The 25,190-nt window shown below is 48.4% G+C and overlaps 1 protein-coding gene across 3 annotated transcripts in view; it reads right to left on the bottom strand.

The window, feature by feature from the left end:
- Window positions 1-24,531, bottom strand: part of FGF13 (fibroblast growth factor 13) — a 468,515-nt gene extending 443,984 nt beyond the window's left edge. The window contains exons 1-2 of one of the 3 annotated variants that reach the window (XM_032841401.1): window positions 24,405-24,531; window positions 23,006-23,218 (exon numbers count right to left, since the gene is read on the bottom strand). In XM_032841401.1, coding sequence (XP_032697292.1) covers window positions 23,006-23,054 — 49 coding nt within the window. In that variant the 5' untranslated portion in view covers window positions 23,055-23,218; window positions 24,405-24,531. Of the gene's footprint in view, window positions 1-23,005; window positions 23,219-23,907; window positions 23,981-24,404 lie in introns of those variants that run through there. The other 2 variants (XM_032841400.1, XM_032841403.1) reach the window with 2 other exon arrangements.
- Between the last annotated feature and the right edge of the window lie 659 nt (window positions 24,532-25,190).

Genomic DNA, 25,190 nt, shown 5'->3' with positions numbered 1-25,190 from the left:
TATCCTGATAAAAGGCCTCGTATCATCTGTAACAATCTTCCATCAGTAAAGGCCTTCTGAAAAGCAAGCCTGTTCTTTTGTAAAGTCCCCTTATATGTAGAGTGCTATCACGTGCCATATCTCATTTTACTCTCCAACAAGCTTGGCAGGTGCTTAAAGACATTCCTCTCATGTACAGGTTCATGAAACTGAGACCCATTGAGACAAAGAGGGCTCACCCAAGGGCACCCAGTTCCTGTCCTCTTTCCACAGTTAACACACAATTCCCTCCTCCTCCTCCCCCATCCCATTCGAATCCTTCTATAACAAATGAGCACCTCACTGAAGATAAGAGGGGAAGGTCTCTCTGCAGCCCCTTCCCAATTACAAGAGCCACTATCCTAGCACCCACCCACTTGCATGCTCTTGGTGTTTGCACATAAGAAGCAGGTGGGCTGTACCAAAGATAAGGCATCCCATGCCCAGACCTTGTACGGGAGAGGCCAAGATTTCTCACTTTGGGTCTGTGGTCTCTCCAGTGCAGAATCGACTCCTTCCTTCCATACCTAGCGGGCCTTCCCACCTCATCCACCCGCAAGTGGCAAGGGTTAAGCACAGAGCTGTTGAGAAAGAAAAAAGAATACGCATCTACTGATTCTAGCCTTAACCCACGACAAATACTGATCAAGAACCCCCATTCCCCGCCCCGGTCATGACTTTGAGTCACTCCCCACTCAGTGCAAGTGCTTCAACACTACATTCACCTGCACCCTTCTGGTCCTCGGGAGCAGCTCACCTACCCATCTGATGCCCCCTCCTCCTCTCAGAAGTCAAATGGTCCAAAGTAGCTCAAACGGAACCTCCCACACCAGGGAGATGCTCCTTCTTCCAAGATATCAGAGTGGTTCACGCTTTCTTTCGCATAAAGGAAAACTGGGCATGCTTGCATTTACAAAACAGCAGGTAGTTTTCAACACTGAAGCAGGTGTGTACACGGCTACAGACCAACTGAGTACATGCAAATGTTCCGGGTATGCATACACACAGATTTCAGAAAATGCAACAAAAAATCCTGTGCATTTTTAAGTTTCACATAACTGTTAACCGCACTTGAAATTCTGCCTTGCACAATTTATACATGAATGCAGAAAGTACGACTTCTCTTCTGTTCGGTTTAAAAAAAAACAAACAGCCCTGACTGCCTGACTTCTGGGTAATACATTTTTTTACACTCGGACACTTTTTTTTCCCCCATGCAACGTGCAAAAGCTGGCAATCCTCTTCCCCCAGATATCCGCGCAGCTGTATCTCAGGTTTTCACTCAAATGCCATCTTAGTGAGTCCATCTCTGACCACAGACACAAAACTGTGGCCAATTACCCCATGACCACCACACTTTCTTACATCTCTTTTTCTCCATAACACTTGTTGGCAGATAACATCTCTTTTTTAACATTTTATTTGTATTTATTTATTTGAGGGAGAGAGAGAGAATGCAAGTGGGGGAAGGGGCAAAGGGAGAAAATATCCAAGTAGACTCCTGCTGAGCGTGGAGCCCAACGCAGGGCTCAAGCTCATGACCTGTGAGGTCAGGACCTGAGCCGAAAGCAAGAATTGGATGCCCAACCGACTGAGCCACCAGGTGTCCCAACATATTTTTTTTACCTACATATTTTACCCATTATATGCCTCCCCCCCAACACACAGGAACGTAAGCCCAGAAGCCTGGGGATCTTTGTCTTATTCCCTGCTGTATCGCGTATATCTAGAATAGTACCTGGCACATAGCAGATATTCAATAAATATGTGTTTAGCGAACGTCGCACAAAAGAAATCCTTGTGTTCAACACTGAAATAGAATTTTCCCATACAGACTTCTTATTTCAGAATGAACAACTTTTTTCAGTTCTTCACACATTGACTAATGCATTTCTGTCTTAACGTGACTGTCTTCAGAGAAAACACGCAAATGCATATTCCAGAACACACTGCCGGGACAACTTTCAGTTTTTAGCCTCAAATACAAACCATTTAGTTCTAGCTCATTCACAGATGAAGCCAGCCCTGGGCAGTACCTATATTAACTTTGTTTTGCACCCGAGTGAAACTCATTAAAAGAGACTCAATGTTAACACAATTTACAAATCCCATAGGGGCCAACCTTGAGCTACGCAGAAAGAGTATACAGAGTACATTGCAACCCTGGGCCAACCACTCTAGCAATAACTACTTCCTAAAAACATAAGAAAATATTTTTTAAAAATGTGTTTATTCATTATGGCAAAAATCACAAAATCCACAACTCTCAAATTTTGCTAGCTAGACGCTCGTGCTGCTTTGTCTGCTCATGTATAATGAAGTCTTCCCTTCACCCCACTGTATAATGCCCGCTCTCCTTTCTACTGTTCAGAAAACACCAATCCCCTAATGCGTTGATTCCAAAACAATGGAACTTGATGGTGCTGACCTTAAAAATGTAGCCTCTGCTAATAGCAATACCAGTACTTGTACCTTTCCGCTTAACTGGGATTGGGTTCTTACCAGTTGCAGTTTCGGTTTTTACATTTGGTGTTTCTGACACAGGAGAGGACCAGGAGGCACAGGACAGGGATGGGGCAGAAAAGGGCCCCTCTGCACACCAGCGCCCCCGCAAGGAGCAGAGGGACCCCCTGGGCGGCTGCTGCTGCTCTGTGAGTCCAACCCCGCCTCCACAGCAACAAGCAGACCACACAGTCAGGACACAGGCTCTCTGGAAAAGCATCTCAGGGGCTTGTATTCTCGGCCCTAGCCCATCCCCAATGGCAACCACCCTTAAGTTCTTAAAGAATGGTCTATTACAGGAGAATGGTCTATTATAAACACTAAACGTTAAATGCTATTATCTTGTTAATAATAGCACCCCTTAAAACTGGAGTCAGAATCTGGCATTATCCTCTACATTTCACAGACATGAATATTGAAATCAACCTCTTAAGTGATTTTCTCTTGCATTAAATAAAGGCAAGATAACAGCAAAGTAGGACAAAAACTTGAGCTCTCCATTCCCACTGCAGCATGAGGACCATTATAAGACACTCAGCTAAAGTTTGATTTCCACTTTTACCAGGTTAGTCCCCAATTGAAAATAACATTCCCAAGCGGTAAGCTGTAGATAAGAGAAACTGCACAGGCTAATACGTACCTAACCAAGAAATGTCGCTGCATAAAATATGAGCGGTAACTGGCTAATGTTATTTCATTTATTTGACCAGCGTTTACTGAGTATCTGCTATATACCTTAGAAGTAAACGACATCAGCATCATTATCAGTCACCGGTGAAAATGGGTCTGCAGCCACACTGGGGAGACTTGTGAGATGAACAGAAGGAGACGCAGAGAGGGGAGGGGACACTGCCCAGTTACACAGTTTATAAGGGCTAGAGGTGGAGCTGGGTTCTAGAAACATCCGAGTCATTACTCTTGACTCCTCTCTCCCCCTTGAGATATAAACGGACCACTTATGTTATTATTCGCATTAAACCCGATCTCCTCCAACCCCTGAACAGTACTCTCAAATCTAAAGACTTTGTCCGTCTTCATTCCTACCCTGCCGATTCTAAGCTTGGACCACTGCTGTCCCAGGCAGACAGAACTTCTACAAATGTACATCAGGATCGCCTTGGTGGCTCAGTCATTAAGTGTCTGCCTTATGGCTCAGGTCATGATCCCAGAGTCCTGGGCTTGAGCCCCACATGGGGAAATCCCTGCTCAGCGGGAAGCCTGCTTCTCCCTCTCCCACTTCCTCCGCTTGTGTTCCCTCTCTTGCTGTGTCTCTGTCAAATAAATAAATAAAATCTTTAAATAAATAAATAAAATGTATATCAGATTGTAGGGCGCCCTACCACACAACCCTCCAAAGGCTTCCCAGTGCATTTAAAATGCAGCGCGAACTCCTCACCCTGACAAAGCCCTCAGTGCCATCGCGCTGGCCCCTGCCTACGTCTCCAGCTTGCAACCTCATGCCTCTCCAGCCACAATGAGTGTAATTCAATTATTCCAAATTGTATTTATATTTGCAATCTCCCGCCCTCTCCCTTGCTCTCTCTCTTCCCTCCCTCTATTCCTCCCCTTTCTTTGTCTTCAAGTGTGATGGTCACCCCTCAGCTTGAATTCTCTTCCCCCTCCTCTTTGCCCACCCAGCTCTTAACTCACTCTTCTTTTTTTTTTAAGATTTTATTTATTTATTTGACAGAGAGATCACAAGTAGGCAGAGAGGCAGGCAGAGAGGAGGAAGCAGGTTTCCTACTGAGCAGAGAGTCCAGTACGGGGCTCGATCCCAGGACCCTGGGGTCATGACCTGAGCCGAAGGCAGAGGCTTAACCCACTGAGCCACCCAGGCGCCCCAACTCACTTTTCTGATCTCAGTTAAACATCCTTTCCTCCAGAAGCCTCCCCCAACACTTTAGAGCTGAGTCCACTGCCCTCCTCCGGGCTCGCACAGTGTCCTAGGTTTCCATGACACCATCACTCATGCTGCCTATCCCAAGGGACTACTTCCTTGTCTGTCCTGCCCACCCAACTGTGAGCCCCATGAGCGCAGGGACCGGCTACAGCTTGCTTGCCTTTGTATCACTGGCACCGAGAATCAAGCCTGACGTGGAGCTGGTTCCCGATACATGTTTGGTAGATGAACAAATGATACGAATGGAACCTTCCTTAAGTCCTACGTGGCAACGTCTGGCAACTTAACTTCCATGCCACTGCTAAAGTCAAAGCTGAGAGCCAAGAGACGCAACTCAGAGTCAGAAATGAGTTGTGTCCTGCCTGACTATATACCCCCAGCTCTCAAGAATGATATTATCTGTAAATATCAATGGTCTTTTTGATTTAATAAAGATTCATTATCTACTAATACTGGCCTTATAACTATGTACCTTTGTATGAATAAAGTTGATTAAGCTGCCTTCTGCACCGGGAAGGTCTGATGGCTACACAATCCATATTCTGGATAGCTAAACTGTTACCTCTCACTCTTGTTATCAATTAAAAAAAAAAAGTCACACTGCGAACACAGATACGGATTCTGATCATGGAGCCTACGACTGACAGGACTCCGAGGCCTCTGACCCTTGCAGCAAAAAAGAAACATTAACAAGAAACAGGATTCCACTTAAAAGCTAATGAGTTTTATTCATTGAAAAAAGATAGTATCCCATGGTTTTGTTCACGGTTGGTATTTAAATGTGTACATTATTAAGTTATCACTGAGCCTGCTGGAATTCTGATCGCTGGCCTCTTCCTCTATCTCTTCCAATCTGGGCACCTGCTTGTTAATGCACGGAGAAACGGTAGTTTTGATATACTGGAATCAGTGGGAAGTCCGCTGGGCTGAGAGCGGCAGAATTCAGCACATGCGAGGGCCACTCATGGACAGGGGTGACTCGATCCTCTCAAATACTCAACCTCCTTCGGTTGGGGAGGTAAGCTGCCCACTCTGCGCGTACAGTTCCCACTGTCCGGGACACATGTCTGCCTCCTCGTCCACTGACAGACCCTCCCCCATCTTCAGGGGCTGGCTTCAGGTTCCCACGACTCCCACCACCCAGGTAGGTCAGCTCCCTTTCCTGTGAGCAGCCGCCTGGTCTCCTTCTCCCACCATCAGCTCCCTGCGAGCAGAGCAGGGACATTCTCCCTCCTCAGTTTCCCCGGGGCCTGGCACCGAGCCTGCCATATGGCTGGTGCTCTCCAAAGGAAAGAAAGGTGTCCAGATTCCCAGGCATGTGTTTCTACAGTGTTGTCTCTCACCTGAAGCAAACGCACCTGCACGCTCTCCGCCCACTGGTGGGAAAACAGAACATGTTCAACACTGTGAAGGGCTTTGTTAGAAACCGGAGCCCACTTTGGAAGAGTTCTATTTCTGGAAGCATACAAAGGTGTTAGGGAGGGTTCAGAAGATGGCAGAGGGGCGTGAAAAACAAGGCTGAGGGGCCAGCCCATGGCGTGGGAATTCTGGGCCCTGATATGGACACGGCGTTCATGGCCCCGTCCCCAGGACACAAAGGCCCACACCCCACCTGCACACACCATCTTCGGAGGCGGCTGAGAGGGGACGGCGCGGTGACAAAGACTAGAGGGGCCTACACGAATCTACACTAATCAAAACTGAAGTCCAGGTTTGGCCATTCCCCCTCTTTGACGCCAAGAACTCAGCGAATGTTTCTCCCATTCCCCATACGGGATTGAGAAAGAAACTTAATTGCCACATATTTAAACCTAATTTGTGCTCCTGAACATAAGCCATGTCTCACACATAAAAGCAGCAGAGAAAACAAATAAAAATGTCAAATTGTTCCAAGACTAACTAGGAAGCTTAAATTTTCCAAATGACAGAATGAGTCGAATTTCTACTCCAACCAGCATGTACTGCGTTTGCTGTGTGGGCCAGCCTCTGCCCTAGGGACTGGGAATCTAGAGTTGAATGACAGCATCAGGAAGTTTACAGGAGAGTAGGAGAGACATACAAAGCAAAAGGGAAAGGGAAATAAAAGCAGCAGCACAGGAAGGCACGATCCACTCCAAAGGAAGGGATGAGGGGTCTGGAGGCTATCACAGAGGAAGTAGATTATTTCTACAGGAAAAAAATCACCAGACAAGATACAATAACTAGATCTAAGAGCACCAAGAAAAGCCCTATTCACCCTTCTCTCATGGTGCTCCAACTTGCAAGTCATTGGATTAAGACCTCAAGTCTCCGGGTCCCGGAGGGTTTGGTCTCTTCCTTCACTATACTGACGATGTTATTCTGATGACCTGGGACTAAAGATCGAGGAGACAAACGGAGTGTGTTAAAACAACTTCTCCCATCCACTGAAAAAATAACCAACACCCACGTTCAACAGCAGCATCATTCACAAAACCAAAAGCTTGAAAGGACCTAGATGCCCATCAACAGAAGAATGGATAAAGAAAACATGGTATACACATATATGACAGTCACTTTTGTGTATCACCTCGACTGGTCTAAGAGAGGCCCAGAAAGCTGGTACAACATGATTTCTGGGTGTGTCTATGAGGGTGTTTCTGGAAGAGATTAGCATTTGAGTCCATAGACTGAGTAAGGAAGACGGCCCTCACCAATGTGGGCAGGCATCATCCACTCCACCGAGAGCCCCCATAGAACAAAAAGGTCTGGGGAGGCCAAATTCTATCTTTTCTCGAGCTGGTATGTCGTCCTCTCCTGTCCTCAGACACCAGAGCTCCAGGTTTCCGGGCCTTGCACATCCGGGACTTGCACCAGGCCCCTCTCTTAGACTCGGCCCAGACTAGGAGTTACACCATCAGCCCCCCTGGTTCTCACACCTTCATGTTTGCACTGAGGGACAGCATCAGAGCATGGGACCTTTTAGCCTCAGTAACCTTGTGAGCCAATTATTATAATATATATCCTCTTATGGGTCTATGTCAAAATTGATATCAATAGGTATGTTCTGTTTCTCTGGAGAACCCTCATACAACATGCAACGAAATATTCAGCCTTCCAAAGGAAGGAAATTCTGACACAGGCTACAACATGGATGAACTTGGAGGTCATTATGCCAAGTGAAATAAGCCCATTGCGAAAAGACAAATACCCTATGATTCCACTCATAGAAGGCATCCAGTCAAACTCTCAGAACCACAAAGTGGAATGAATGGTGGCTGCCAGGGACTGGGGGGATCTAAGGGGGGTGGGGTAGGGGCTGTTGTTTAATGGGTATAGAGTTTCAGTTTTGCAAGATGAAAAAGTTCCAGAAAGATTTCGCAGCAATGTGAATACACTTAACGCCACTGAAACAAATGCTTAAAATGGTTGTTCGGGGGCGCCTGGGTGGCTCAGTGGGTTAAAGCTTCTGCCTTCGGCTCAGGTCATGATCTCAGGATCCTGGAATCAAGCCCTGCATTGGGCTCTCTGCTCAGCAGGGAGCCTGCTTCTTCCATTCTCTCTCTCTCTCTCTCTCTCTCTCTCTCTCTCTGCCTGCCTCTCTACCTACTTGTGATCTCTGTCAAATAAATAAGTAAAATCTTAAAAAATAAATAAATAAAATTTTTTAAAAACTTAAGAAATGGTTGTTCAGATGGTTATTTACACTATGTGTGTTTTATCCCAGTAGAAATAAAAACTTTAAAAAGGGACATGCTATAATGTTACATGGTACCGTGTCATGAACTTCTACTCTAAGAAAAACTGGTTATGGTATACAAAGGCCCCAAATATTTAACTCATGTGGAAATACTCCTTCTAATGAAAGTTTCTCCATTTAATGCATAGATAGGAAAAAATGCAACGCTTCAGTTCTTTCAGTCATGGATAAGCACAATGAAAGGAGAGGAACACACTTTTTAAAAATGTTCTTGCCTTTGTGGGGGAAAAACAATACAAGCAATCTTATTTAGGTCACAGCAGTTACTGTAAACACCCCAAGGAAAGCTTATTAATAACAGCCACCCACAAAGGGCCTGGTTTCAACCATGGAATGCCATGGAGTCACTGCAACAGAGAATTTGGAGAGAATTTGCCCAGGTTTTAAACATTAGAATGTTAGCATCTTTTGGAAGTTCAATTTGGATTTAGAAAGAGCAAACAGAGCCTGTATTTTAAATTTGGAATCTGGACTAGATGGTGTCTGAAGGGCCTTCTGGCTCTAAATCCTGATTGCTTGCTTGATTAAAAAAGTCAGGGAAGCATCCTAAATATGCCAATCTTTGATTCTGTTACATGTAAGGTAAAGGAGGCCACCTGTCTCGGGCTATTAGTGTGGGTATGAGGAAAAGCGCTAAGCCAGGCCCCTGCCACTAACCTGCTCTAGGACCCTGGGCAGGTCACTGCCTCTCCTGTGGGCCTGATTCCCTCTTCTCCACAATGGGAGACTTGGATCAAATGGTTTTCCTGGTCCCTCCCAACCGCTATCATCTCTGATTAAGAACCTGTGAAGCATAGCAGTGAAGGTTGTAGAACGATGTCAGTGTGCATAATGTCACTGAACCACATGCCTGCAAATCATGAAAATGGTATATTTTATGTTGTCTCTTTTGCCACAGTAAAAAAATTAAAAATAAACACATTTGGTGGCAGGGGGCGCCTGGGTGGTACAGTTGGTTTTTCATCCAACTCTTGGTTTCGGCTCAGTTCCAAGATCTCATGGGTCGTCGTGGGATCAAGCCCCACGTTGGGCTCCCTGCTCAGCCTGGAGTCTGCTTAAGATGCTCTCTCCCCCTCTCCCTTTCTCTTCCCTTCTAAAAGAAACAAGTAAATCTTTTGAAAAACAAAATAAACAGAAATTTTCAAGAACAACCTGGGAAGCATAAACAGCCACTTTGAGCAGTAACTTGGAATTGTAGGAAGCCCAAACGCTTCCCCAAGAGGCCTCTAGGCTGGCTTTTCTTTCTTTATTTTTTCTCAAGTAATCCTCGATACCGAAAGAAACATTCAGATACACCAGAGATGATGCTATTAAAAGAAAGACTTTTCATAAAACAATGACTCCTTTCTGACTGGAACCACCTCGCATTCACCACCTGAGTCCGAACTGCATAGGCAAAGCTTGTACGAACTGAGCCTCACTTATGTTCCCTTATGGTCAAGAGCCAGGCACCCTCGCCAGAATCTAGCTCAGCAGGGCACCTACTCTCAGTGCCTCCAGCCATGAGAACTCAGCAACTCAACTCGTGGCTCAAAGGCAAGGGAACAAGTTTATTATCTTCTGCCAGGTTTTTCAGATCCTAGGGAGATATCGTCTGCGCTAAAAATCAATACAAGATTTTCCAAGGTATTCGGTTTTGTCACTTGTCTGGAGACAATGGCCTCAGAAAAGAGGATGGACTATCCTACTTCCTTTCCTCCCTTTCTGTGCATGTTGCCCTTTAAAGACATGCTCTTTGTTCTGTAAATTCAAAGGTTGCTTTTATGTCCAGTGGGGTGGAGGGAGAGAGCTGTGTGTTTTTTAAATGGTGAAAACTGTCAAAGTCCCAAAGGCTCTTGTGATACAAACCAGGTCATTCTATACAGCCTGAACCCCCGATTCCATCAGGAAAAGAAAAAACCATTTATAACTCAAAGTAACTAGCAGTAGTAAGGTCAATGCCCTTGATTGGGTGTAAACAAATCAGAGGGACACTGCTTAGGGCCTAGAGGACGAGAAGAGCTTGGGGCGTACCTAGGGGAGTACCTCACACTCCTACCCACCCGCTCCTCCTGCCACATGTAGACAGGAAAGTGGCACCCAACGAGGTAAGTTCCCTTGCCCACCTGCTCCAGACCAGCAGGAGAAGATCTGAGAAGTCCCACTCTCACCCCCCCTGGAGCCCACCACATAAAGATTCACTGAGGTTCAAACCACCAGAATGGTCATCAAACTATTTGGGCCAATCTGAGAGCGCCCCACCCCCCGCACCCCGCCCAAGTTCCCAGCCAGCCCTGTCCTCTCTGGAGGGGTCCCGGCTGAGAAATTGTCTTCCTTCCTTAGTTTCTCCTACAGAGGAGGCAGTGAGAAGAACTGCACACAGGAGAAAGGAGGCCCCATCAAAACATCTGCATGTGTAAGGTTAATCAATTCGACCCATGAGAAAACTGGGGACCCACAGCCCACAGCTCAGTAACGATGCTGGGCAGAGACGTCTGGGCTCCAACTCGCTTAACACTGGAGGAGACACTGAGCTCTCTGAGGCATTGAAAGCTATGGACCGACCCCGCTGACCAGAAAAAAAATGCACATTTACACCTCATTTCCAGGGGTCCTGTGTTGTCTCCAGGATAATGTTTTCCCAACTCACCTGGGGTTAGAATCACCTAGACGCTTGTTGACAATTTACATTATTGACAATTCACAATACGAAGCTCTCCTCCTGAAGGTGGGATTCTGCAGGCCAGAAGGGAGAGGGTGGGCTATTGTTTTCCTAGCAAACCCTACTTGAGAAACACCAACCAGAAGCAGTAAGTCCGGAAACTGCCTGTGCCTTAGACTCCACTTAGGAGAGTTTCAAAAAATATGGATTCCTGAGCCTCTGCTGAACCAAACTATCATGGCACGGCGGGTGAGGGGGGCTGTTTGTGGTAGGAAGTGATGCTGAGGCCCAGGCAGGTTCAGGGAGCTCTACCAAGTGGTTACTGGACTGAAAAGGATTAACCCATGTCCGACTCCCTGCAGGTGCCCCCTCTTGGTAGTTTGGCCCGCATTGGGCCCCAGGGGCTGTGATCGGCTCCAGGTCATTCACTGACATAGACCGACAGGGAGCAGATGCTTGGTGCCATGATAGTTCAGTTCTTCAAAGTAAACTTGCAAAATATCAGCTCCATGAAGGCCCAGATATATTGCATTCTCGGTCTCTACAGCAGTGTCCACAACACATAGAAAGTCCGAAAAATACTAAGCAAATTAATGGGTGAATCAGTAGAACGAAAATCCATTAAAATCGGACTATGACTGTCAAATATGTGACTCTATAGATCTGTTTCTACTGCCAACAAGCCTGCTAAAAGGAACCTTCTAACTCAAATAATCAATGTGAAAATCACTACGGTTTAGCTGTGTATTAATTGATATCACCATGGACCAAACCCTCTGTAGCTGGCATTGCCTTTGATGTTTTCCATACATTATCTCATTCCACCTTTAAACCAGGCATATGGGGGTGCCTGGGTGGCTCAGTGGGTTAAAGCCTCTACCTTTGGCTCAGGTCATGATCCCAGGGTCCTGGGATCAAGCCCCACATCGGGCTCTCTGCCCGGCGGGGAGCCTGCTTCCCCTCCCCTCTCTCTGCCTGCCTCTCTGCCTACTTGTGATCTCTGTCTGTCAAATAAATAAATAAAATCTTAAAAAAATAAAAGATAAAACAGGCATGTGAGAAAAACTTAACTGTCTCCCATTCTGAAGAGTCTTAGAAAAACTATTTGCCCAAGACCACACAGCCAATAAGTACAAGAACTTAGATGTGAACCCGTGCCTCTAAAATCCACACCTTTAACCACAACCACGTAGCCACTTTTACATGGAAGATGGCCTACTGTAAAGTTGGATTATACCTCAAATTAAATTAGCAATATGAAACCCAGTTGGGATATATTCTAAGGGCTTTTGGTATGGTTTGGAGTTTCAAAGTACAGAAACATTTAAAGAAACCGAAGAAGGATGCTGACCGCTATGGTTAAGTAACACATTTGCTGAGCACGTGTTTTGTGAAAAGGGCCCTTGAGGAGGTTACAATCTAGTTGGGGAGCTCAATCATAAGCAGGTGAAAAGTTCTTCACTGAGTTATCCACCGTAGCCCATGGAGACTGCTAGAAGCCCAGTGTCAGGAGTAAGCAGTTCCTGCGGGAAGGGTGGGATAGAGGCTTGCTTCCTGAAGGAAGAAGAGGAGAATCATAAAATGTACAAAGAGTGGATAGAACATTCCAGATCAAGAAATGGTGTGAGCTGGAGCAGAAAAGGCAGTTTGAAGACAATCCATGAGCAGTATTTTGTTTACATTATTTTTTATTACATGATTAGTATCATTATACATGTCCACTGTAGAGAAAATAGATGCAAATTTTTTTAAAAAACTATACATGTTCCATAAGGCAACAACCCAAAGATTCTTTTGATGTCTTTTCTTTGAGGATTTATTCTAAGTATACTGCTTGTCTATTTATGTAGACATAAGCATGTTTATATGCGTTTCATTTTATATTTACACATCTATACATGCATATAAATCTTTATATATACATATTCATATGCACATTTATAAAATACTGATAATGTTTGTAGAGCCACAGGCACAAAATCACCATCTCTCCCTCATCACCCCCCCACCTCGGCCACACCCAGGGTGCACATACTGAAAAGGACGGTGTGGAAAATTTTTCATAACATAGAAAAATATTCTAATATGTTGAGCGAAAAGAGCACGTTATAGTATATACCGTGTAATCCCATACATACTCAAAGATAATTCGCCATGTATATGCCTGTATTCTAAAACTCAGAGAAAAAAGGCTGGAAGGAAAATCTCAACAAATCAACCTAGGAGTGGAACCCTTGGGTGATATTTTCTTATCTATGCTTGGAAGATTTTCCAAATTGTCCCTGCTCAGCATGCATTATTTTGTAATGAAAAAAAAAATCGATGCAATGAAAGGTAAGCCAGGTAAAAGCGCCCCAGTGAATTCAAATCGGCCCTGAATGCTCAGCTCAAGAATCATCCTGGGTTTCTGAAGAGCTAAAACCGGATTAGCATTGACCATTAGACAGAGAAAACAAGTCTCTCGTACTGGCCAAGCCCCCGCTTCAAGGGTTTGATTGGAATCTGCCTCCCGCGTCTGCCGGGTAGGCGTCGGGAGGGTGGGTCAGGTGTAGCGCGAGCTCCGACGCCCAGAGGGCTGGAGGGGGCCCCACGCGGTGCTCCCTCGGGCCCCGCCCAGCCGCCACCATCTTAACGCCGCCCCCCGCCGGCTGCAAAGCGCCCGCGGCCGGATCGCGAGGTGGAGGACTGCGCAAAGCCGGCTCCGAAGCCTTCCCCCTCCACACCGCCCTGCGGCCGCCCGCGCCGTGGCTCGTTCGGCAGCATCCCCCGGCCGGCGGGCCGGGCCTTGGGCACCCGCCCGCCGCCACCGGGAAGGAGCTTCGTCATGCCCAGCGCCCAGCAGCGCTTCGCCAAGTTTCACCTTCGGTGACACAACTTTTCCGTGTTTCTTTTTTAGGCAGCCGCCGCATCACGAGGCTAATGAGCACACTGAGGTTTGTAATAAACCCGCCTGCCAGATCCACGGCGACTGAGGGACGCTGGTAACCAGAATGTTCAGCGCTCCCCGTCCGGTTCCCAGCTAGTCGCCCAACAAACCCTCCCCGGACTGCCAGCGGCGAGGAGGAGCCTCCGGCCCTGTTTCCAGAAGGGCTCACCTCGTCCCCGGCGCTCTGCAGACCACGCGCAAATCCAAGCTCTTGGAAGTCTTAATGTTCAAAAAACACCCCCAGGGCGAGAGGCAGGCAGACACACAGAGAATCAAAGTCAAAGGCAAAATAAGCGGGTCAATTCATAATACCTTCAAAGTCATGCTTGGAAAAAGATTCCGAAAATATCTATAGGCATATTCAAGAACGGCACTCAGCCTGCCTGCCTTCGGTGGTTTACTTCTACTTTTAACAGCAAGCAAAATATTTTAAGGACTTGATCTCTTTACTAACCCCCAGTTCAAGAGCTGTAGAAATGTTACCTCCATAATTTGGAGGGATTTTTGAGAACTGGGTTTCCTGTTCTGAAACTTACCTATAACCATGCACTACAGCCGGCCCTGTTAATTACGGCTGTTAAACATAGGTTCTGCAGCACAGAGAACTACATGATTCCTAACTTTGAGAACTATAATTAATATGCTCGTTCAGGGCTGTGTCTCCATTAACAAGATATATTTTTGGAAATATTATCTAACTGAAGGCAGCATAAATAGTAAAAAATAAATAAATAAAGCTCACACTTTTATTTTGCCATTTAAAATGAGTTATATAAGAAGTAGTGAAAGCCTCTTCCCGAGAAGCTACACTTTAAAGGGTGGATTTCTTCACTCAAGTTAATATAGCTATCAAGGGAGAAAATGCAGAAATGAGAATCCTCCCCTGAGCCCAGTATACCCTAAGGAACCCCATTCAGCTAATGAAACCACTGACATCTGTTGACAAGGGAAGGAGGGGAGGAGAGAAAAGGAGAGAGGGAGCTCTAGAGAGGGAGGGAGAGAGAATGGGGTAGGGTTGAGAAAGAGAAGGAAATGAGACAGATGATTCTGATGAGAGGCAGACTGAAAGCATATGCCATGTAATAGGGGAAAAAAAATAAACAACTGGAAGTTTCGCCCAGCAGTGAATTAAGAGGAAGTGTAATCTTTAGAACACAGGTGAAACAAATTCCCAGACACAGTTCTGGAGAAAAGCACCATTATTTTCAAACCGACAGATGCTTAAATCCTACAAGTCGTAGTCATGGCCAGCTGAGGGAGGATACACTATGGAGAGTAAAAAGTCAGAAAGTCCAAGGCCAAAGGGAAAAGGAAGGGCCACCGTAAGGTAGGACTGAGTTGCTTTCATCTCCGTGCACTCAGGCTGGGAAGAGCCACTCAAACAGGTGTTCGGAGATTCTTTCAGCTGTCCGAGGACCATAGCCCTGGGGCTGCCATGCACGTGTGCTGAGGCACACTTCTCCACCGCGTCCGCACTGGCAAACCGGAAATAATATTGTCTTTGTGCAAACCGAGATTAAAGAATCCCCCGTGTTGCTCAAGGAGGCACTATGACACAGTGGTTAAGAGGCGGGTTTGAGGGACACCTGGGTGGCTCAGTTGACTTGATTTGATTTGATGTCATGATCTCAGGCTCTTCGCTGGGTGTGGAGCCTGCTTGAGAGTCTCTCTCTCTCCCTCTGCCCCTCCCCCGCCCCCCCAAAAAGAGAGGTGGATTTGAAGTCAGTCCAGCTTGGCTCAAAACCTCACTCCACCGTCTTGCTAGCTGAGTGACCTCAGACTGACCTTGGTCTCTGGGCCTGTTTCTTCATCTGTCGAACGGGAATATTAACAACATGTGTATCTGTCCTTGACAGAATGTTAGGAAGATTTCAGGAGCTATTTCAGGTCAAATCCCTTAGTACTTAGAAAAACCATTAACACCCTAACCAAAATTACTTCTTCAACCGACCTAGAGGCCAGAAAGTCAACCGGACATTAATTCCTTTGGGTTAAAGCCCTGCCTCTGGCAATTCTTAGTTAAAATGTAAATATCCCCAGGCATCTATCAGATTAAACCAAAGTGAAACAGTGACAGAGCCATTCTGTAACACACAGCTTTCTGATATGACAACAAACTGGAAATGAACAGAGCACAGGACCAATGAGTTTTGCTACATGCATTCCACAATCATTCACTGATTACTGCAATGCCAATCACTGTGCTAGGTACAACCCACTAGCTACATGACCTCATAATGCTACAATAGATCTGGAAGCTTCAATTTTCTCAACTCTAAAGCCGGTAAACACTAGTCGCTACTTTCTTTGGCTGTCAGGAGGATTAAATGAGATATATGTAAAAATAATATATGCTTACTAAATAAGTACTCAATAATTTAGAAGCTACTATAGTAATGAGAACTATGATAATTATTGTCATTGTTATCAAATGAAGATCCCAGGGTACCTGGGTGCCTCAGTTGTTAAGTGACTGCCTTTGGCTCAGGTCATGATCCCAGGGTCATGGAATAGAGCCCCCACATCAGGCTCCCTGCTCAGCAGGAAGCCTGCTTCTCCCTCTCCATCTGCCCCACTCCCCCGCTTGTATTCCCTCTCTCACTCACTCTCTCTCTGTCAAATAAATAAATAAAATCTTTAAAAAATAAAAAATTTAAAAAAAATTTTTGACTGATGATGCAACATACCCCTGCTTAAAAGAATTCCTTACCTTTCTGGGAACATTCAACAAATACTCCTTATGGGACTGCCAAGTACAAGACCCTGTTGAGTGCCCGTGTGTGTGTGTGTGTGTGTGTAAGTGAGAAAGGAAGCTTCCTGAAAGGAGAGGTGACTAGGTGTCAGAAACAGGGAGTACATACTGCATGATTTCACTGATACTAAATTCAATAACAGGCAAAACTAAAGTATGATGACAAAACTCAAAAGAGAAGCTGCCTCTGAAGAGGGAATGACAAGAAAAGAAAATGAGAGCACTCCCTGGGGTGATGAAAATATTCTATAACTTGATTTTGATACTTGATTACATGGGTGTAAACATTTGTCAAAATTAATCAAGAGGCACGCTTAAGATTTGTGTAAGTTACTGTGTATAATCTGCAATTACACAAAAGGAAATTGGGTTTCTGCTATTTTTTTAATTAACCATTTTCAGGGTACCTGGGTGACTCCATCAGTTAAATGTCTGCCTTCGACTCAGGTCATGATCCCGGGGTCCTGGGATCAAGCCCTGCATGGGGCTCCCTGCACAGCGGGGAGCCTGCTTCTTCCTCTGGCTACCTCACTCACTCACAAATAAATAAATAAATAAATAATTTTTAAAATATTTTATTTATTTATTTGAAAGACAGAGATCACAAGTAGGCAGAGAGGCAGGCAGAGAGAGAGAGAAAGAGAGGAGGAAGCAGGCTCCCAGCCGAGCAGAGAGTCCGATGTGGGGCTCAATCCCACGACCCTGGGATCATGACCTGAGCGGAAGGCAGAGGCTTTAACCCACTGAGCCACCCAGGTGCCCCTAAATAAAATCTTTTTTAAAAATTAACTATTTTCTAATTTGACCTCTGATCAGGCCTGCCTTTCACCTTTTTTTTTTCTTTCTTCCCAGGCCCTCCTGATAGAATCCAGAAAGAACAGACATGTACACCTGAGAATTCCTTTAGGCCAAATAGTGACTGTCCAAACCATATCTGACTGAGGTCTCTGCAGAAGGGTGAGAGCAGGCAGGCCAAGCAAGCAACCCAGCTCATCCCAGCCCTACTGCACCTTCTAGAATGTCAACCGGAACCTTACACCAACAGAAGCCAAGGGTACTGCCAGAGTGTAAAAGAATCAACAAGGACACCTACTACTGGCTGCCCCTTGCCTCAGGAGAAGGTCATCAGCCAGTGAGGCTAAGACCATTTCCATTTGAAAGTCGATGCGAAAAGTAATTGCAAAGGGCAGAGGCACAACCACTAGGGCATAAGGACGGCCTTGGTTTACAATAATCTCAACACACAGTAATTGTAATTTGGGCTTCTTGTCTCTTACAAACCCTGATTCTTAATACACTAGCCCCCATTTCCATCATGCCCCAAGAACCAAGAATATATCTCTTTTCTAATCTGAAATTCCCATTTTCAGTGTTAATACCCTGGAAAACACTGCTTTAGAGAAAAAATAAATGGCCTCCAACCCAAAGAGAAATGAGACCTGCAGGCTGGAGAGGTCGTCATAATGATCACTATACGCTATTTCACCTTCTCTAGGAAATTAATACATTTACCCAGAAATCCACATCCCCAATGAATGTCTCATCAAGATAAGGCATTCGCCAAAGTGACAAAAATGCCACGGTAAAAAAAATGTCAGCTATCTGATTCAAGGGAGTTTGTAGAACCAGTATGTCACAAACAGATAAGCGGCATTTCAAGTTAGTGAGGACTAAGTTGAATCACATTTCTCAGTACAGTGAATCTGAAGCCCACTCCTCAGCCCATGCTGAGAAATCCTGGGGCTAATGTGTCTTCTGGAGAGCCAAAAAGAAACTGGTGACTGTGGACAATGACTTATGCAGACCTCTGTCTTCTCTGCTAAATGCAAAAACCATAGTACGTACCTAATCTTTACATTTCATGGAGCATAGTAAGCTTGGCAAAGTGACAGACGTGTAGGACCCCCTCCACCCGCAGTACTTTAATTTATGGGGATTTTTCTCTTTGAATTGTTTAATCGTGGCAATTATTTTCTATTCCTTTCAAATTTCTCAACTCCGAAAATATAAGCCATAATGAAGCAGACACTAGAAAGCCTTTTTATTGGATATATTTGAAGAGCTGCAACACATTCTGGTGGTTCTGTGTTGATTGTAATTCCCAGAATGAGGAGTTGATTTAAACATAAAACAGCACAGCTGCAAAGAGACCTGGGATGTTAACAGTTTCATCTCCCTACTCATTGCCTCACGACTCAGCCCTCCAGCTTACCAGCCAACCCCGATCCCCATGCCATCCCCTGTTCCAGACCTGTTCTCGGGGCCACCATATGTTTCCCTGCCCTAGGCGTGGACCTCAGCTCTTTCCCCTTGGCCCCACAGCTCACTTTCTGCTACTCACCCGGGCCCCAACCCCCAGTCCATTCCCACTCCATCATCACCCACATCTCCACCGTGAGGACACACACCCTAGCCCCTTTAATGATTTGAACTGTACCAGAAAGAGACTTAGAGGAAGGAACATTCAGTAAGGAGATACAGCGACCCTAACCCGTGTCCCAACATGTTCCTCCTTCTCCCTTCAGCCTCTGCCAATAACAAAGCGGCATGCCACTAGAAATCATAATGAAGAGGACTTGGGGTGGGGGAGTGCCGTGCACTCCTCTTCCGCACCTATCCCCAAGAACCGACTGACATTTCTGATTCGAGATCTTCTTGGACACACACCCTCACCAAGGTGGTGATCACTGGCCTCAGCACAGAAGAAAATGCAGGGCTTAGGACACTCCATAAAACCAATGGACCACTGGCCCATAATGATTTAACCACAAGGCGAAAAAACAAGTCCCTACATGAGTAATAGGTAGATTATGATGGTCAGTTTTTAGTAAGATGTCACCAGCGTCATGATTTCTTGTGGGTAAAATACCTCTGAACACCTGCTTTGCCTGGCCCAAATCCGAGAAAGGCACTTGATGGAAGCTATTACAGTAATCCCCCAAGACCGAGATGATCTTTTGGAACAGCATTCGGGGTTCAATACTTGATACGCTGGCTGCCGGACCGCAAGGCCTTGTCCTTAGGTATGGTTAGAGAGGCTATTGGAAACGGCCGGGAAGGAAGCAGAAACTGAGCCGTGCCCAAAAATGCACGCGGGCACCACAGTCCATCACAGCAACAACTGTGCGAGGCGCTGGTTTCTTGGACTATGCATGGAATTGTCCTCCATCACCCGCAGCCAGCAGAAGCCTGGCCTGACGCTATCACGGACCGTCTTCCCAAGAGAACCCACAGCCCACATCACAGGGCCTTGAAATTTGCCTGGTTGAGCTGGTTGTCCACTGAATGCCACATAACACAGTTGCAGGGAAGCAGACACAGCCTTAACTGAGGGCTTTTCCAACAGAGAACTGCCGAGAGAAGATTTTGCGTGACAAGGTAGAGAAGAGCGAGTCAAAGCTAAGTGAATATCGCTTTGAACAAACAAATGTTATACTTTCTTATTCTATGAAATGGAAATAGGTCCTTCGGTGTGTTCAGGAAGCTGAGTGCTGCTAACTATTTACACATCGGCCAAATTAAAAGTTCATGGAAAGCCTAAAGAAAGGCACAAAAGGTGATTTGCTACACAAGAGGCTATTTTCATAGTTTCAAATAAAATCAAGATTCCCACCCTCCCAGGAAGAAGACAGACGATCTCATGTGGCTCGTTATTAAAAGATTATCAAAAAGATTATTGCCCATCACTGAGACTGGTCTTAACCTCAATGAGTCCAAGAAAACGTCATTTAAAGACAATTGGCAATTTGTGTGTCTGAATGAAATATGGGGGAAAGCCATATTTCATTCGCAGCATGACATAACTTACTGATTACCTACTATTTGTGCTTTAAAAACTCTAGAAACACTATATTATAGTCTTCTAGGCTGTGGGCATGAACCCCAGATGATGGGGTGCGAGACTGAATTTAAATGAACAGTAGCTCTGAAAACAGATTATGAAGTTCATTCAAATAATTGACTTGATTCAATCAGTCACACTGTTGCTCAAAATCAGATGTGTGGATATTCAGAGTATCCAGTAAATGCTCAATCCTGTATCTTGCCATGTTGCAGAGTGTGCTCATGAGTCCCTTAAACTTAAAAAAAAAATTCAAAAATGACCCATACATAGGAAATTTGTAAAAAAAAAAACAAACCTCTTCATGAATATGATCAGAAAACTTTATTGGTTAAAATAAAAATAAACCTGGTATCTTTCATCTCTAACATAAAAAGTAGTCTTTAAAATTTGGCCACATAAGGCTTTTAACATACTTGAAAGGAGAAAAAGCTAACTATTACGCATTGACTATTTTCAAAACGCTCTAAATTCAACAACCAACAGAGGCAGAAATGGAACTCCCGCTCTCAGCAGCCATAAGATTCCCATCTCCTGGGGAAAGTAAACTCCTTTCTTAAAAGTTGTCTTATAAAATTACTTTAATTTCTCCTAATTACAACCATAATTCCAAATGCTAATTATATAATTCCTACAGAGAGGTATTCGGTTTCAAATGTGGCGAGTCAACGCAAGAAAATTCTATGACATATGCCTAGTAAAAAAATTCATTATTGAGTTAGAGAGACCTGTCCTAATGTTTCCAGACTTGTTACCCCATTTTGGACAATTGCAAATAATATTCCTAAGACAGCAACTTACTTTCCATGAATGAATTTGGATTCAGGGCCCTCCCAAAGGCAGCCTGAAATAAACCTTAGGTAACCACCTGCTGGAAGTCAGGAACCGAAGTTCCAGAAACAAACCTGAAGTACTCCCAGATTCGGAAGGGGAATCGTCGGCCTAGATCAATTTGGGGCTAGTCCTCCAATGCAGTTACCTCTCTGAGCCCTCCCGGCAAAACAAAACCTTTTAAGGAATCTGAAGTCATTTTCTCTTAAACTTATGAATGCCTGTCTAAGACAACCTACGATGAGGAAAGCTCTGGAAATGCACACCCAGAGTTCTACTTTCTAAGTGTTTCAATTCATCTGCGTGCTTCGAACAGCCAGCACCTATGAGTAGGTCCCAAGGGGCTCAACTCCAGCCTGCAACCAGGCCAGTGACAACACCGTCCCTTAGGACAACAGATCTATACCCACCACAAATTTGCCGGCCTTTCCTCCACGCTTTGCCTAATTGGAAGAGATCGACTCCATTTAAAAACAAGGATAAAGGCCCTGAGCTGAAGACTTTGACAACTTTCAGCAGGGGAGGGCTGGTGCTGCCCTAGCATTTGGGGAGGGGGGGGGATCTCTGAGATGGGGAGAGGCCAGAAGGAGGCGATGATAAAGAGGAATAGGGACAGAGTGGGAGGGAAGGGGGCCACAGGGTTCCAAGGAAGAATTACAGGCCGTGAATGAAAGCTGGGGCTCCCTCCCAGTAGACCCACTTCTTCGGGCGTGGACTGGGATCAGAGCGCCTGGGGCCCTCAGAACCAGTCCAGCCCACTCCGGGCGTCTGCTTCGGAGCCATTCCGGACACTTGCATCTAAGGAACCTGTCATTTCCCCGACTACTCTTACCACACCCCTCTCTGCGCCTCTCCCTGAACCCGGGTCTCCCAGGATGCTGGTCTCCAGCTGACATTCCGGAGCTAAGCCGGGTCCTTAGCCAGGCGAAGGCTAGTGCTGGCGGAGGTCAGGAGGAACCCCCCCTTCCCTCTTGCGAGTTCTCCCTGGTGGGAGCCCTGCTCTGCTGCGCCTCCCCAACCCGCCGGTGGGAGGCCCCAGGCCGAGAGGCACACTCCGGGGTACAGGCAGCCGGGCTCCCCGGGCCAGGTGGCTGAACCCCAGAGAGCAGAGGGAGGGGACTGTCCTCTCCCGCGGAGGCCCGCTCCCGCTGGGCACTAGTGGCAAGGGGACAGCAGCCTTTGTTCTCCAGGGGCTTGGCGAGGCTGCGCTGCTGAAGCGCAGCGCGGGCGGCGCCGGGGCACCGGGATTGCTCACTTTTGCACGCGGCGTGTGGAAGGCTGCAAGCTCCTGCCTTCTGGGGAGGGGGTAGAGAGTTGGGGGGCAGGGGGGTGTGAGAGGGAAAGGAGCGTGGGGGGAGGGGTTTTGCGTCTCGGCCAGGCTCTTTGTTTGCATTGGGGGCGGGGAGAGGGGGTTGAAGGTGGATTCGAGCTTGGGTTTCTGAGAGGGGGCAGATCCCTGAGTATGTCACCATGTTGCACCCGCGCAGCACACATATGCACACTCGCGCACACGCACACATATGCACTCGCACGGAGAGGCGGCCGGCCGGTAGCCGGCAGCGCTGTTCCCGGCGCTCCGGGCTGCAGCAGCTCCGGTCGCCCGCAGCGCCACCACGGTGCGTCCAGACGGGGAGTGGAAGAGGCTGGAGGCACTCGCGGGGCGACAATTCCACGAGGAAGGAGGGAAAGTGGTGCCACCTCAGGCCCCTCAGCGCCCCCCCCCCCCCCCCGTTTCTCGCCCGGGGTCGCAGAGGTCACGGGCAGCTTAGGCTCCGGCAGGGGAGGCAGGGAGCTGCCGAAGGGCGGCGCGCACGCGAGGGGGCGAGGGAAACCAAGGGAAGGGAAGCCGGCGGACTGGGCGGGCGGGCGGGCTTACCCTTAGAAGCATCTTTCTCCTCTTTGGGCTTGGTCACCTTTCCACTCATAGATCCCAGCTTGCTTGACAAGGGTCGCCCAGGAGACGGAAGTCCTCGCCGAGCGGGCCGGACTTCGGAGAGCGCTTAGGGCGGCAAGTCGCGACCGCGAGCTCCCCGCGGTGTGGCTCGGGGCGGGATCCGCTTTTCCCCAGCGCTGCCGCCGCCGCCGCTGCCTGCGAGAGAGTGGGGAGGAAAGCAGAGGGGTGAAGGAGGAGCCGCCGCCGCCGCCGCCGCCGCCGCGAGCCCGAGCGCCCGGCCGCGGGAGGAGCCGCTCGCCTTGCTCCAGAAGTGAAGAGACAAAGCGGCGCGGCGCTCCCTCCGCGCCCCGCGCCTGCTGCGCTCGCAGCTCCCGCCCGCCCGCCCGCCCGGGGCCGCGCTCGCCACCCCCGGGGCCGCCGAGAGGTGCGGCCGGGGCTCCCGGCTCCGCCGCCGGCCTCCCCGGGCACCGCGCGGGCCGCTCTCCGGGCCGGCGCTGGCCGCGCGGGGAATTGCCTGGGTGGGCTGCCCGCGCGCCGGCTGGAGGCTCCCCCCCCCCCACCGCCCGCCTCTCTCAATCCGCTGCGGGCCGCCAACTCAATCGAAATAAAAACCCGAGGACGGTTGGAAAAAAAAATCAAAACAAAGACGAAAATATTCACTTAAAAATAACGAGCCTCCCCGAAAGGGAAATGTTTGAACATGTGATGAGCAACGTGTGAGCCTGTTACACCGCAGAGCCGCGCCGCTCCTCGCCCGCGGAGAATCGAGAGGGGAGGGTCGCCCCTTTCTTTCCGTGTAATCGATTTTCAGGTTGCTATTCTTTTGCCAAAAGGGGGGGCCCGAGGGGCTCGCGGGCGGAGGAGCGGGAACCGATGGCCCTTACCTGCTCTCTCCCTACACCCACACCCCCTCGGAGCTCGCCCGCTCCCTCGCTCGCGCTCTCCTTCCCGAGAACTCTCCGGTCCCAGAGAGCCGCGAATTCAGCCCGCGGCACATTCTATATAAACGCCAAGGTGTGGGCACGCGGGGGCGGGGGCCGGCGAGGGCGGGGCGCACGGAGCCGCCTGCCGGCTGTAGTAAGACGAGAGCTCGTTAGGGGCGCGTCGACGTCAGCCGCCGGCTGGCAGAACCCCGGCGAGCCCAACGGGGAGCGGGCAAGCGCGGCGGGCGGGCGTCCCCCCGCCACCCCACTCCCCGGCCCCTCCTGGACAGGCCGGGCCCGCGGGCGCCGCCGGAGCGGGCTCGCACCGTCGGCCGCCGAGACCGAAGCCCGTCGCGCGCCCCTGCCCACCCCCAACCCAGTCCCGGCGAGGCCCCTCGGCTCCCAGCACCTGCCGGTACCCCCCCGCGCCGCCCGGGCCCGCGTTCGTCGTCACCTACACTTTGGGGACTCCGCTGCTGGCAACTGCCTGCACCGAGCGGTGGAATCTCAGTCCGGGAAGTCGGCGACTCCTCGCCTCTGGCCAGCTGCCCAAGTTGAGACAGCCGGGCTCTCCGGGCAGGAGGAAGGGCGCGCTGGGATCTGGGTGTCACTGGGGCAGAGAGTGAAACTGACCGCGGCGGCTGCCGCCTCCCACCGCCACCCCCTCACGCAGGCCCCTCCTCCTAGGGCTGATCGCTCTGGTTGGCAAACTGGGCGCAAAGAGTGCCCACCATCCGGGAGAGCCAACCCCAAGCAAACGGAGTGAGGTGGCACTGGGGGCGAGGGCTGGAGAGGGGTAAGTGGGATCGGCATGTCACCTGGGGCATGCTAGTGACAAAGCACAGGGAAGGTCCCCGAAGATTTGAACTAGAAGAAAAAGTGCTTGAAGATTGTACAAGGGTTAGGGGGGGCGATCGCGGAGGAGAAAGGGACAAGGGAAGGAGGAGACAGCGTAGTCAGAATCAACCCCGGGGCGATCTGGGAAACCCTTTCGCGATGCCCCTTTTTGGGCGCGCGGATACCCCGAAGCTCGGCGCACGGTTGAGGGGTTGGGGTGGCCTGGCCGCTAGCATGACCTGGTCCTCAGAGGCGTCCATTAATCAGACCAGAGGCTCCAGCCAGGCGGTGGAGACTCGGCAGCGACTCCCACGCAGAAAATCCGTTTCCCTCCGTCCCACCCAGCTCCACCCGCTCCTTAATTCGGTTTCGTTAATGGCATTAAACCAGGCAAAGAAATTATATAG

Source organism: Lontra canadensis, unplaced genomic scaffold, assembly GCF_010015895.1.
Source record: "Lontra canadensis isolate GAN:19392208 unplaced genomic scaffold, GSC_riverotter_1.0 scaffold123, whole genome shotgun sequence".
NCBI lineage: Eukaryota > Metazoa > Chordata > Mammalia > Carnivora > Mustelidae > Lontra > Lontra canadensis.
This window is presented reverse-complemented; position numbering and strand designations above follow the sequence as displayed.